Below are 13,510 nucleotides of genomic sequence, written 5' to 3' on the forward strand. Positions count from 1 at the left end.
TAAGAGAGGTTGTTTAGTCCATAATGTCATTTTAAGTGAACTGATTTTGTAAATCGCTGTTCGTCACCCTCTATCACTTCCTCACTGCAGTAAGTGGTTAGACTTGAAGGAATATTTTGACATCTTCCGGGTATCAAAGCCAGAATTAAACCCTGAGTATTTAATTAGCTTTCTTGAAGAGTGAAAACCTGTCTCTCTTGGCAAGCTGAATCTAGGAAGCATCAGCAGAAGCTTCCCAGAAACACCCCGTCAATGTACCACCACCACCAACCTGACCTGGAGTGTCCTCACCTCTTCTAGAGCTGGCAGCTAGTATGCTGATGGCAACGGGCTTGAATCTGACTGGGATACCTTATGGACAGGCCAGTCACTTCTTTTATGCAGATCACAGTACAAACGTGTAGTATACTAACTACTTTTGCTCACCATCAACTTGAAATGTTCTCCAGAATCACAGACATTACCTCAACTAGCTTCCCTGTCATTATGGTTTTGACAATTTCTCCTTCAACATGCCAACCATGCAAGAAAATCCATAAAATTATTTCATTTTATCCAGGCATGAATTCAGCTTCACATTCTTATTGAAGACCTGGTCACACTCATTCAAGCTGAACCAATTTTAATACATGCCTGTACATCTATCTTCTAAATAACTTTTAAAAAATAAAAATAAAAAAAGAATTAAGTGTGCTTTCTTCTATTACAGGGTAACAGCACTTAGTAATGATAGACAAGAGAGTAGATATAAGTTGCACATAATGAAAGTATTTAAAAGAAGTGAAACAAACTCTCTACCGGCTGCATGCAGGGAGGGGAATGCTTAGACTCCAAATACAAGTACTAATTTTTAAGTCAGTACAGTATCAAAAACATTATGAAGAATCCAAAGAGAGATAGACAGACAATTAGAAGCAAGCAAGTATTCATTTGCAAGCTGATCATAGCATAAAAGCACTTGAAATCAAGACTCTTTTACATATCATCTCACAATTTACAGCTAATTTAAAACCCAGTAAAAAGGAGCTGACAATCTATGGCATTTGCAAGACTTGGCTTAACCCATGACAGTGGTCTGATGTCAGTGGGAGAAAGTTTGTGCCAAAGCAAGAGAACAGAATGAGGCACTGCATCCAAAAGTGCTTAGCAGGCTACATATGGGCACCCCGGCTTACTTTGCTGAATATTTTAAACATATCTAGTCCTGGATAAAATGACAGCAGCATGCAGTAATTCTGCAAAGCAGCTTAAGACAGGAAATAATATACTTTGCATTTCACACTGGGGAAGAATCTGTGCAGGCAGAATATATTTGTTTAACTGCTACATAGTAGACTATCGGGGACTTTTAGGGGTTAATGCTCAGTCTTTCGGAATATTTTGTCATCTCTGCTGATTATAACTGATCAAAGTATTCATTTTAAATATCATCCAGTGCACCTCGCTAACAGCACAGGGTTTTTCTGGTCTGTCTCATCCTTGCAACAAGCCAGGTTCAGAGACAGGGCAGCATAACACGTTGAATTGATATCCCACTGGGAAATCCTGTCCGTTTGCCAAACTACACACAAATTTGCTTACATTCTTCTACATCAAAATTTTATGGCAAAGCTACAGAATTTGAGACATTTCAGTGTACTCTGAAGTGACCCTGGGCTGGCAGGATGTTTTGGAAGATATATATGCCTTCAATTGTATGTATCCTCAGAAATCACATAGGCAAAAATAACTGCACGTAACTAAAAGCCATAACTGGTTTATCACTCATCTCACCTCTACATGATACTGTGAAGTTTCAGATATGCTGCTGGCACTGTCTCGTGCATAATTCTTTCTTTGTTCTAGAGTTGGGAGGAAAAGAAAGGATAATTATTCATTCAACTTCTTATCCTGCTGTTTTGAATACTTCTCAGAGATACTTGAGACTAGCTGTAGATATGAAAACAGAAGATGAGCTTTTGTTAATTTCTGTATTTCAACAGAAAAAACCTTCACCCCCACACAGCCCAGCACAAGGATCATACTTACGTCAATGATGTTAAAGAGCCAGTGGGTGTAAACAAAAGCTATCTCGTCACAGTGAGTCCAGACACCAAAGGGGAGCAGTGTTCTGACTGAAAATGCTTCATGGGGAATCCTGATTATTAAAAATCACTGGCTTGCCACTTCGGTAGCAATATGATAACTATCATCAGGCTTACTGTATTTGTATGAATGCACTTGGAAGCAAAAGCATTTTCTGATATACATTTAATTCTCATGTTAAAGTCACCAAACAAGAAAGTCACACACAAAACAGACTTGACTCATCCTTTATTTCTTCCTAGAGAATTCAATCTGATGAATTACTAATATAGAAATATGCATGGAAAGAAGTTTAAAAAAAAGAGAGAAATACACACCAAATATCTCTAAAGAGAAATATTTTTCAGCTAACAAAACACAATGCAGCAAAATCAGGAACATCATGCCTTTTACTCTATACAATAGATCAATATTAAACCAGGAGAGGAGGGAAGGGAAAAAGCAAGGTGAAGACACAACACACACCCCCACCACAAAATAATGAATTTAGATCAAAGAAAATGTTTCAACTTCAGTGGAAAAAATTGGAAGCATCATTTGGAAGATTATTCTCTTTTTTCACTATAACCACTGAAGTGCCTGATGTGGAACACCAGGAGCTTTGTCTAAGGAAGAAAGTCACTAGATGATTTGGCTGACAGGTGCAAGTAGACAATCTTTTCTGTCCGTTTCATTAAATAACTTGATTTCTGGTCTTCAAATAAAATAGGTGGTTTGATTTTGTTCAGAAGGAAGGTACCTGATGTATATACAAAATACATCGGTTTCATCATACTTGGAGGTAAAATAGAAGTGTGTGATTCTGTTGATGCGAAAGTTAAGTTACTTTCTGAAAAATAAAAAAATGCTACTACCAAGCACATGATCTGTGACACAGAGAGATCTGCAGTGAAGACACCATAAAAGCCACACTGTAAAAGTCTCTTCTGTGCTCAGGGTTCCTTCATACAGGAATTTCAGGTGCTGACAAAGACAGCAGTGCCCTCATTTTCAGGTGTCACTTTTAGAAGTATTTGTTACCTTTTATAACCACACCATTACGTCTCCAGTTCTCAGTGACTTTCACGAAGGACAACACAGTTTCTGAAATCCCTCACTGGCATGAAGCCCCCCTCCCATGATGACAAACATTGCTCATGCAACAGAGCCATGCTGCTCCTGTACAGCAGCTACTCAGCTTGCTTCAGCAAGAGAAGTGTGCAGTGCAATCAGCCAAATTCAAAACCACCATGGATTATCAGAATTTTGAACGAGGTGCATGAATATTGCAAAATAGATGTCTTTCATTATCAAGCATTCTGAAATCCCTGGATAGAGGATTTGCATTGATTCCAACTATAACTACTATTTCTGCTTTTGCCGCATGTTAAAGTATTTTTTTGGTTGATTTTCTTTTTAACCACAATAGATACACATAGATAGCACACTCCAACAAAACAGTCAATAAAGCAGTACTGTCTGATTTGCTACCTTTCTTTTTTTGTTTGGATGATGATCTGAAGAAGTAAAGTCCATCTGTTCCTAACAAAACAAGGGAATTAAAAAGCAGTATCTAGTTTAACCCCACAGAATTATTTGCACCTCCAAGGGGATCAGCTAATAGTCTTCTGTTATAGACTGTAAATGATAGTTAAATGCTGTCCAGTAAGAAAGAATACATACTTTTAAAAAAACAAGTCACAATTAACAATGCATCAAATACTCAGTTTTGACTGCTATTATCTTCTTTTAGGTGAACAAAAATATTACTTTTAATAATATCAAATTAAAGAAGGATAAGAAATTTTATATCAACTGTAAGATTTACAAATCGTGCAAGCAATAACAGTTGGAGTTGTTTTAAATGAACAAAGAAATCCTGCTGTGCGTAGAGGCTCCAAAGGAATGAAAAAGCAGAGTAAGTTTTGCAAGAGATTTGTTGCTCTGCTTCAGAGATTTTGTCCTGTGTTAAGACAGGGTATCCAAAACCATCCATAGCACTGATTGACACATTCTCTTCCACAGAGCAGCACAACACTCACAATAGACATGATGGAAGGTTTTCAACACACTGTCATGCTGAAAACAATCTTTTTATAAAAGAGAAAGAACTTTCTGAATGCTAATAAAAATCTGTGCTTCCCTACGCTTGAGGCCCAAGGAGAGCCCCTCCAGTTCTGTATTTCTGATTACAAAGAATAGTAACAAGAACTTCAATAACATTTCCAGTTAGCAAGTGTCAATCCAATGTTTGTGTTAATAAACAAAAAGTGTGGTCACCACAACAACTGACAGTCCATATTGAGTTCAGCAACAATTCCTATTTAACTATTTCTTTACTGCAGCCAGAATGATTATTAGAACCCGTTAAGAGATCCAAGTTATCATTTAGAATAGAATATTTCAGTAGGAAGGGACCTACAACTATCATCTAGTCCAACTGCTTGACCGCTTACTTCAGTGTTGACCAAAAGTGAAAGCATGTTATTAAGGACATTGTCCAGATGCCTCTTAAACACTGACAGGCTTGGGGCACTGACCACTGTTTCTTGATATCTTATAGGCCATTCTAGTAAAAAACCCCGTGTAATGTACGTCACTTATGCAGACTTGGAGACTCCTTTTTCTGGGAGTCCAAGAAAGCAATGCAATCCAAACTCTGCAGTGAAGTATGCAAACTGAAACTGGGGAAACTTCCCAAATCTTTCTGCAATTACAGACCAAACCAAAAAAGGAAGAGAGCATACCTCACAGGCTCTTAATTACTGCTCAGTGCTGCAACTTTTACATGGTTTTGTGTGAGCAAAGTAGCTGTCAACACTGCTGTAAAGGAGCTGGAAGTATATACTATGGCTCCATCCTGAAATTATTCACCCTTCAAAATACATCTTCTAATACGTACCCTAGCATCAGGCAAATTTCTTCCATTGCTTCTGGAAGGGTTATTCCTCAAGCTTTGTTTTTCAACTTTTTACAATTAACTAGTTAGAAAGTGGGTCTCTTTTCCCATACATGGTCAACCCAGCTGCTAATCACCCAGGATCCCTGAGAGATGGTTTTCTTGGCCGCCTGACATAAACTGCACTGAAGGAAGAATGAATAAAGTCCCCCCATGATAACCTGAACATAACACGGGGAAGGGGGGGGGAAGACTGGCATCTAGAATGAATCTGCTTTCTCACGGTTTTTGCCAGTAGCTCAAAACTAAATTTCAGCCTTTACTTTCTCCTAGTGCCTGGTTCATGTCCCACAGTCTACCTATGAACCTCCACAAGTTCTCACCTTGCCCTTCAATAGGAGGACACAAACCCTTTTAAATCCCCTTCTGCTGAGGTGGTCAACTGCCTTGAACTTCTAGCAAAATTGATATAAGCCTGTTCTGTATCCTTCTCTACCATGATGACACAAAAATCTGCTGCCTCTTTCTACAATGCTTCCCTGTTTCCAAGTCAGATATATCTGAGCATATGACTCCCATAGTCTTTTTCATCTATATACAGCTCCTTATTTTTCTTCTTTTCCTAGAGCTGCCCATTAACATTCTTCTGGAAATGCAGCTTTCATCTCCTCAACTCTTTCACGTATCAAAGTGACTGATGAGTATTCATCAGTATTAATCTAACTGCTTTTACAAAACCCCTGAAAATGCCATTTGATTTCTTACATGATCTTTAGATGCAAATAACTCACACCCTACTATCGAAAACAAGCAAAAGAATTTGCTGAATTACTGTATGTACTGGGTCTGGCGGGAATGGAGTTAATTTTCTTCACATCAGCCTGTAATGTGCTGTGTTTTGGATTTGTGACCAAAACAGTGTTGATAACATCGGAATGTTTTAGCAGTTGCTGAACAGTGCCAAGGCCTTCTCTATTTCTCACTCTGCTGCCCCAGCAAGTAGGCTGGGGGTGCACAAGAGGTTGGAGGGAGACACAGTGGTGACAGCTGACTCCAGCTGACCAAAGGGATATTCCATACTGTATAATGTGATGCTCAGCAATACAACTGGCAGGCAGTCTTTCCAAGGTAGCACTTCCTCAGACACTGTCTGGGCACTGATCTGCTGTGGGAGATGGTGAGAGACTGCCTTTGCATTACTCAGGGTTTTTTTCCTCCCTACTCTTTCCTTCTCTTATTAAGCTGTCTATCTTGAGCCATCATTTTCTTCTTTCTTTTGCTCTTCCAATTCTCTCTCCTATCCCACTGCAGGGAGGAGACAGGGGGAATGAGCATGCAATTGGGGAGGTCCTTAGTTCTTGGTTGGGGTCAACCCCCAACACTTTAAAAACAAAACAAAAAACCCCAAAAAAACCCAAACAACAAAAAAAAAGTGTTTTGTATGCTCTATTTCACTCTCCTAATCCTCCCAATCAATCTCAGCCTCTCACAGGCCCCTTCATGCACGAAGAGAGTTATTGACGCTAAAGTGAAATTTTACAACAGAGACTTCCAAATAGGATGTATAAAACTATCAAAGGATGAATAAAACTAACAAAACTATTGAGTTTTTTTCTATTTACTCTAATTACCACACCTCTTCCATCCCACATGTAAAACACACTGCAGCCTTAATACTGCAATTAGCTCAAACCTTGCTGATATTCTCTACACAATTTACCTGAATTATTTTCCCTCTGATAAAGGAAAAAAATAAAACAAAAAAAGGATCATGGCAGAAAACACTAAACTTAAATACTTTATCACAATCTACAGCAAATGCAACCCACAGGCAGAAACACTGATCCACAGGAACTAATACTCTTCCTGTTTTCTGATGTGGACAAATGCTACTTCTATTCATGTCTTTGTGAACTTACTGAATTCACCATCAGGAATGGACCCTCTTTCTGGTTTGAGTATGAGTTAAAAGGTATTGATTTCATACCAGTTTTGGAAGCATCCAAAACACCAGAAAAACACCTCTTGACAAAAGAGCTTTAGTCAAGTCAAAAATACCAATAAACAGTAGTACATGACACAGACAGACAGGACTCAAGATTGCCATTTCCCATTCTTTTCATTGCCCTCACTCACTGCACTAAGAACTCTGTGCTCTCCCCAATTACTTCTCTGAAGGACTCTGGAGAGGTAACTATTCCACAATTTCAGACAAAAACACCAGCATTGCCCAAGGTCCATTGAGGCAGAGCTACAAACAGAACCTGACATAGTCAGGTCTCACCCATTTTCCAACTGGAAAAGGGTGCAGCAATACGGCGAATTAGAAAGCTGCTTAATAAACTCTACCATAGCCTGGCTCTGTGCTACTGTCCAGAAGACTACACAGAGAAACGTATCACATTTCAACCTAATTCTTTATCTAGGTAGGGAAGATTCTTACCAGCAGCACACGATCTCGGGCTAGGTCTTAACAGATGACCTGAAGCACAGCAGGTGCTGGTTAGGGCTATGATACCTTTAGACACAACAAATTTTCAGTTCCTAAAAGCCTAAAACAGGAATGAGGAATCCTAATGCCTCGACTTCCACCAATGTCTTACAAATAATTGCACAGAACAGATGTAATAAATGGTATCAATGCTATGGTCATGATAACACAAAGAAGGGTAATGGTGGATCCCATCTTCCCCTTCCATAGCCAAACTGGAAAATGTCTGTACAGTGTACAAAGAGACAAAGCTCTGAAATCTGATGGCAATCCATGTGGACATGGATTAAGAGCCTTCCTGACAAGTTGTCCCAAGAATCCTGGAGTGACAGTATAAATTATTACTACAGATCATCAAGCAGAAAAGCCCAATACTTCATTTACCTCCATGCATTTATGGTTTGGACTGATTGCTGACACCCCTTTAAGTATGTATTGCAGCAGCTGGAAAAACTCAACTTGAGACTGAGAGTAAAGTGTAGGAGATGTGACCTATGCATCTAGGGAGAAAGGTCAAAACAAATACCATTTTCAGAGAAGCAAACACTATCACTTTCAGAGATTTATGCCACAAGCTTCCCTCGATGGCTATGTGGAACTATCAAAGAAAGTGTACTGTTTAGGAGTCAATTGACAATTTAATTCATTTGAGTATCAAATAATATAATGTTACACGGATGGTTTCTCTTAATGGACTCGTTTACCTAGTTTATGATCTGCTTGTGATTTCCTTGAATTTATTACACTACAGTTCTGGCTCTGAATGAGGTATTTGAGCACTGTAAAAACACATATGCAATTTCACTGCTAGCACCTAATCACAGCCATGAAAAGTATAAACACAATGTATAAAACACTTAAGTCTTTTCTAGTGTCGTATGTGAAGGTGTGAAGTATGTGTGGTGTGAAGACAATTTTAGTAACATCTTTCAATTTTGTGTCATATAATAATCTACCAATTTGGAGTAAACCACTAGCTTCACACCTCCTGGGAAATGTGGCTGCTCCACACTGTGTCAGTTGCTGGCAAACACCCAGCACAGCCCTGGCTATCGGTGCCGACTGACACTGCACGTCTCCCCACAAGCAGAGCTGCAGAAGACAGATGGAGAAGCTAACACTAGAACAACAGATGATGGTGTGAGCCAAAACCCATTTCAGATGGAAAGATCAAGAAGTAAATGATTAAATAAACCCCGTAAGAATGCGCAGAGAGCATCTTCCCTCCCAATTCTGTGAGAGATCATGCAAATAGAAAACAGTTAATTTCAGGAAGAAAATGGGTGGAAACAAAGTGATTATTTGAAGCAGAAAAAAAAAAGGTAGTTGCAAGGAAGTTTTTGCTATCACCACATCAGAGATAGTGATGGCTCCAATCTAGTTTTTAACCGAACTATCTGTAACACCAGTAAAGCTCCAGTCTCCTTTCCCACTGGCACTGTGGCCAACCTTCTGCCTGATGACCAAGGACTGAACAATTATGAATCACCTCAGCACTGGGACTCGAGAGATAAACTTCATGTCATGACATATACATGCGTGTGTATATACACACACATATACACATGTTATTATTAATAATAATTTTTCAGTCCTTACTAAGCTTAGAAGAAATTGAGTATCTTCTTCCCTTGTTGATACCCATGGATAGGTGCTTTAGTCCAAATGGCATTCACAAGTCTTCCAAGAAAAGGAAGTTTGTTGTGGACAAAGTTTGCTGCTAACATTATGTGGTCACATTTTATCAAAACAAAAAACCGTGGTCCATTTTACTTTTACAGTTAAATTTTATATATATCTATATCTATCTATATCTATCTATCTATCTCCAATATATTACAAATGAATCTATTAAATACATGAGCAATATGTATTTACACAAATTAAATATGTACACTCAATATGCGTGTACATAATATAAAATATAAAAAGCAAGCTAAGACACCTCCAATCTGCTTTGTAGGCTTTCACTCTTATGGATCTCAAATAAAATACTATAGTTATTAATTACAAATCAATTACAAAAATATTTTAGAATAAGTATATTTAACAGATTTTAACAATTCTAGTAGTATCCATTGCTTTAACAATTCCAGTGGTATAAACTGTTTCCCACCCCTCTTGGGACAGCATGCACAAAAATCCCTAAGGGCACAAAAGAAGAAAAGACACATGTGGAATGCAGCAGCATGGTAACACAGTTGCTAAAATTAAAAAAACATAATTACTCTGAATTTGAGAAAGGTTTTAGGTGTTAGTCTTGTTTTCTCCAGTTCATACATTTGGTGATACTGACAGCCTTATGCATAGAAAACAGAAGAAGCAGTAAAATGTGCAAAATCCTCTCTAAAAGCTGTGCCAATACATCTTCACTCAGAGCTCCAGGATAATTGAATCTTCTACTTCATTCAGTTCCTGGAAACTGCAGCTACAGTTTTGTGATATATCTATGAGCAATGGAAGTAAACCAAGACCAACAATTCATTTTACAAGAGCCACCACACATTAGTTATGGTAAGCATTTTCAATTAGCACCTGAATTCAATTAAGTATTTTTAAAGTAAAAGGCTGTTTACTACTACATACTTCAAATTTACTCACTTGTCTCCTACTATATGACTATCCCATCACATGTTCGATATGCAAAAGCTCAGAGAGGTATTATTTTAGAAGACCACAAAGACTAAAGGACATAGTTAAGACACTGATGCTGCCACACTGTTCAAACCATGTACTCTTGAACGATGATGATGATGACAAAGAAAAGCACAATGCTCTCGTAATGTCTCATTAAAAAAAAATCTGCTAAAAAAAATCTGCTAAGTTTTTTTGCAATGTCTCTTGATGGTTTCTGTTACCACCTACTATTTCTGTCAGCACATACAATCAGTTTGTTGAGTTAACCAATATAGGATGGAGAAATCACTGTTTAAAACGATCACTTCTGAATTTTCCTCAGTTGCAGTTCCTGCTTTTAATACTATGTCAAATGACTGACTTTTGTAGCATACCACAAAAAAAGATAAATTTAAACTTAGAATGATTCACATCTAATGCAATTTTTAAATGACAAACGTTTCAAATGATTTCTACTTCTGTCTTTGCTGATTTTTCTAGAAGTAGACCTTCACACTAATCTAGTGCCTTCAGCCACCAAACCACGTCAGCTTTTCCACACCACTTTTTAGAGGATACAAAGCTAGGAGACCTCTAATCTCCTTTGTGGGCTTTTAGCCTCACAAATTTCAAAGCAGTTTGAAAGCCAACAAGGCAACCAATAGAACAAAGTTCTTATGTGCTCACAGCTGAGTAACCAAACTCAAGGACAGTAACCTTCAAGGGCAACATTAATGCTGTTCTAATGCCACAAAGCATCCTGCCATCACTCCCCTAACTTCCAAGGCCACTCCCAGCCATCACCCCACACAAAATAGTAGGGAGAAAAGATTAGTTACTACTAGGGATGTTGTAGTTATTATCCACTGCTCTTTGATCTTTCCAGTTTGTTAACCTGCAGAAGAGGTGGTAGATGCAACAAGGAAGAGCAGGCTGAGGTGTAAGGAGTCCTGCACAGGACTGGCTTCTTGCTGCAAACCTCATTCTTCCAGTCTCATCAGTTGTACTGACTTTCCAAAGAGCATTTGACAACAGGCACAGATTTACACAGCAGAACATCTCTCAGTCTCATTGCTGCCTGTATTTCAATTATCAGCACAGCTATCAGCAGGATGTATTCACAGTGGAGGTGGACGAACAGGAAACAGTGCAATTTGGCTGGCAAGGAACATGACCACATTCTGCTTTCCCAGTGATTTGGCCATGGGCTACAGTGTAGCCTTTACAGCCAAGAGAAATACTAGCATTTGTAGTTAGTAAGTGCAACAACGTTTAGACATTTGTAAGTAACACCGCATTCGACAGTCACAAAGCCTGTTGAAAATAACAGACCAAATAGGACTCCAAATCCGTTACATCAAATCTAATTTCCATTAAATCCTTGTGTCAAGCAAGAATCATACTGCAAAGTCCTCTTCTGCTAGCAGGGAATCAAATTGGGGAGGCAGGGGGAGACACACGTCATGAATCAAACCCATAGCTCAGCTAGACCCCTGAATGCCTTCTCCCTGGTGCATACCTTAGCTATAGGATCACTCTTAGTTTTGTGATAAATGCTTTTTAAACTTTGCTGCCTTAAAAAATTGCAGGTGGGAGTTCTCTGCTTAGTAAACCATAAAAATATTTTCTAGATAATCTAGTTCATTTTAGTAGGAATAAAATCTCTATGTTAGTTAATTTTGTTGATATACACACCCATGTATATGTATATACATTTTCACATTTATATGCATAAAATATTTTCACTATAGCATCACTATCAATATTTAAACAACAACATAAAAGTTTAGAGACTATTCTGTCTTACCATAAAGAGCTTTTGCACTTGTTCTTGAATTCTGCTCCCTCTCTGCTTGAGCAAATGTTGGGGAACCATAGCCACTAGAAGAAAACATTTCTGCTTAGCTTCTGTATAGATGTATTTGACACACAGAAACAGGCATTGGAAAAAACCCTCCCCTTATGTAGGACTACACATACCTACATTACTAACAGAGGGTAATGATACTGCATATTTGTTCCTCACCATGAATATAATGAAGCATGTTTCACTTAGGCTGGAAGCCCTTCTTTTATGTTGTGTTAATACAACACCACGCACAGTGGAGTTGTGGTATACACATTACCATAATGTAAGTAATCAAAATCACTTAATAATAATCATAATTATAAATACTATGCCAAAGACTTGGTAGGATTTGGAGATTTTTTTCCTGCATACACAAGTGTTAATTCTTATTAATAATTTTAACAGCTTTTCATAAAAGAATTAAAAGGACTATCATTGCCTACAACAAATGAAGAGGCAAAACAACTTCCTTCTAGTGTAACAAAACAAGAATGAGCCATATACAAACTCACTTTAAAGACAACAATATGAGAAGCAGATGACAGCACAGATGCCCTGCTCCATACAGGTTCTTTGGCATCAGATTAGATCAATTCCCATTAGTGCTGCAAATGAGCCTAGTGCCATGCTCCTGATAGAGGGAGCATCCTCTTATCTCAGGCAAAGTAACACTTTCAGGTAACAGTTGCTCAGCTCTGCTTACTGGGAAACAGTATTTTCTCACAGATGGAAAGGGCAGCCTCATCATTTATGCATAAAAATACATTCACTCAGAACTAACCTTAAACATCTCAGACATATGAAGACCTCTCTGAGTAATATAATAAGTTATGTTATGGCTACAGGAATTTATTTTTCTGTTCCAGTTGATTCCATTCAGTAATACAGCTTTACCCTCACATTAACACAAAAATCAGTCAGACGATATCTGCCAGTTTGGTTACATGGTTTAGAAACTGCATATTCTTTTACAGAAACTGCCTTTGTATTATTCCAGTGGGATCTAATAATCATTGCTCTATCTGAAACAAAAGTGTAAAGAAGAAAATACACCACTGTTTTTTGTCCATAAAAGGAAAATTAACCTTACTTCATTTGAGGAAAATAACTTCCATATCCACCAGGAGGGGTGTTTGATATATGTCCATTCATTCTTATCGTCCCTTACTGAGGGAAATAATCTGGGAAAAGAAACAACAGCATATGAGTTGAGGTATCTTAAAAGATGAACGTTTAATATAGACGTAATACAAACCTTATGAGAAAATTACGGCTGAAATGGGAAAGAAATTGCATCAACAAGCTGAATTGTTGTTACTTGCATCGCGGTGATGCCTTAGACACCTGTTATGGAACTTTTCCCAATTGCAAATTGATGGCTATTGCTTAAAATAATTTATAATTTGTGAATAAAGCTATTATTATTGATACAATGGTCTTTAGGGATAGCTTTAGAAATAAAAGGCTGACTAAACAAAGAACATCTACTACAGAAGTGAACAAGATGTTCTAAGTGTCAACTTCAATAGTCAAACATGCTTTATTTTAATCCTCAGTTTATTTCTTTCAAACAGAACTTTTGAAATGACCC

At 38.0% G+C, this 13,510-nt stretch overlaps 1 protein-coding gene across 5 annotated transcripts in view; it reads right to left on the reverse strand.

Moving 5' to 3' along the window:
• The window catches only part of EPS8 (EGFR pathway substrate 8, signaling adaptor), a 140,038-nt gene that overhangs the window by 43,745 nt on the left and 82,783 nt on the right, over positions 1 to 13,510 (reverse strand). For 3 of the 5 annotated variants that reach the window (XM_074902210.1, XM_074902212.1, XM_074902211.1), the window contains exons 3-5: positions 13,010 to 13,100; positions 11,878 to 11,951; positions 1,774 to 1,841 (exon numbers count right to left, since the gene is read on the reverse strand). In XM_074902210.1, the coding sequence (XP_074758311.1) occupies positions 1,774 to 1,841; positions 11,878 to 11,951; positions 13,010 to 13,071 (204 nt within the window). In that variant the 5' untranslated portion in view covers positions 13,072 to 13,100. Of the gene's footprint in view, positions 1 to 1,773; positions 1,842 to 2,028; positions 2,066 to 11,877; positions 11,952 to 13,009; positions 13,101 to 13,510 lie in introns of those variants that run through there. The other 2 variants (XM_074902214.1, XM_074902213.1) reach the window with 2 other exon arrangements.

This window comes from Athene noctua, chromosome 3 (assembly GCF_965140245.1).
Source record: "Athene noctua chromosome 3, bAthNoc1.hap1.1, whole genome shotgun sequence".
NCBI lineage: Eukaryota > Metazoa > Chordata > Aves > Strigiformes > Strigidae > Athene > Athene noctua.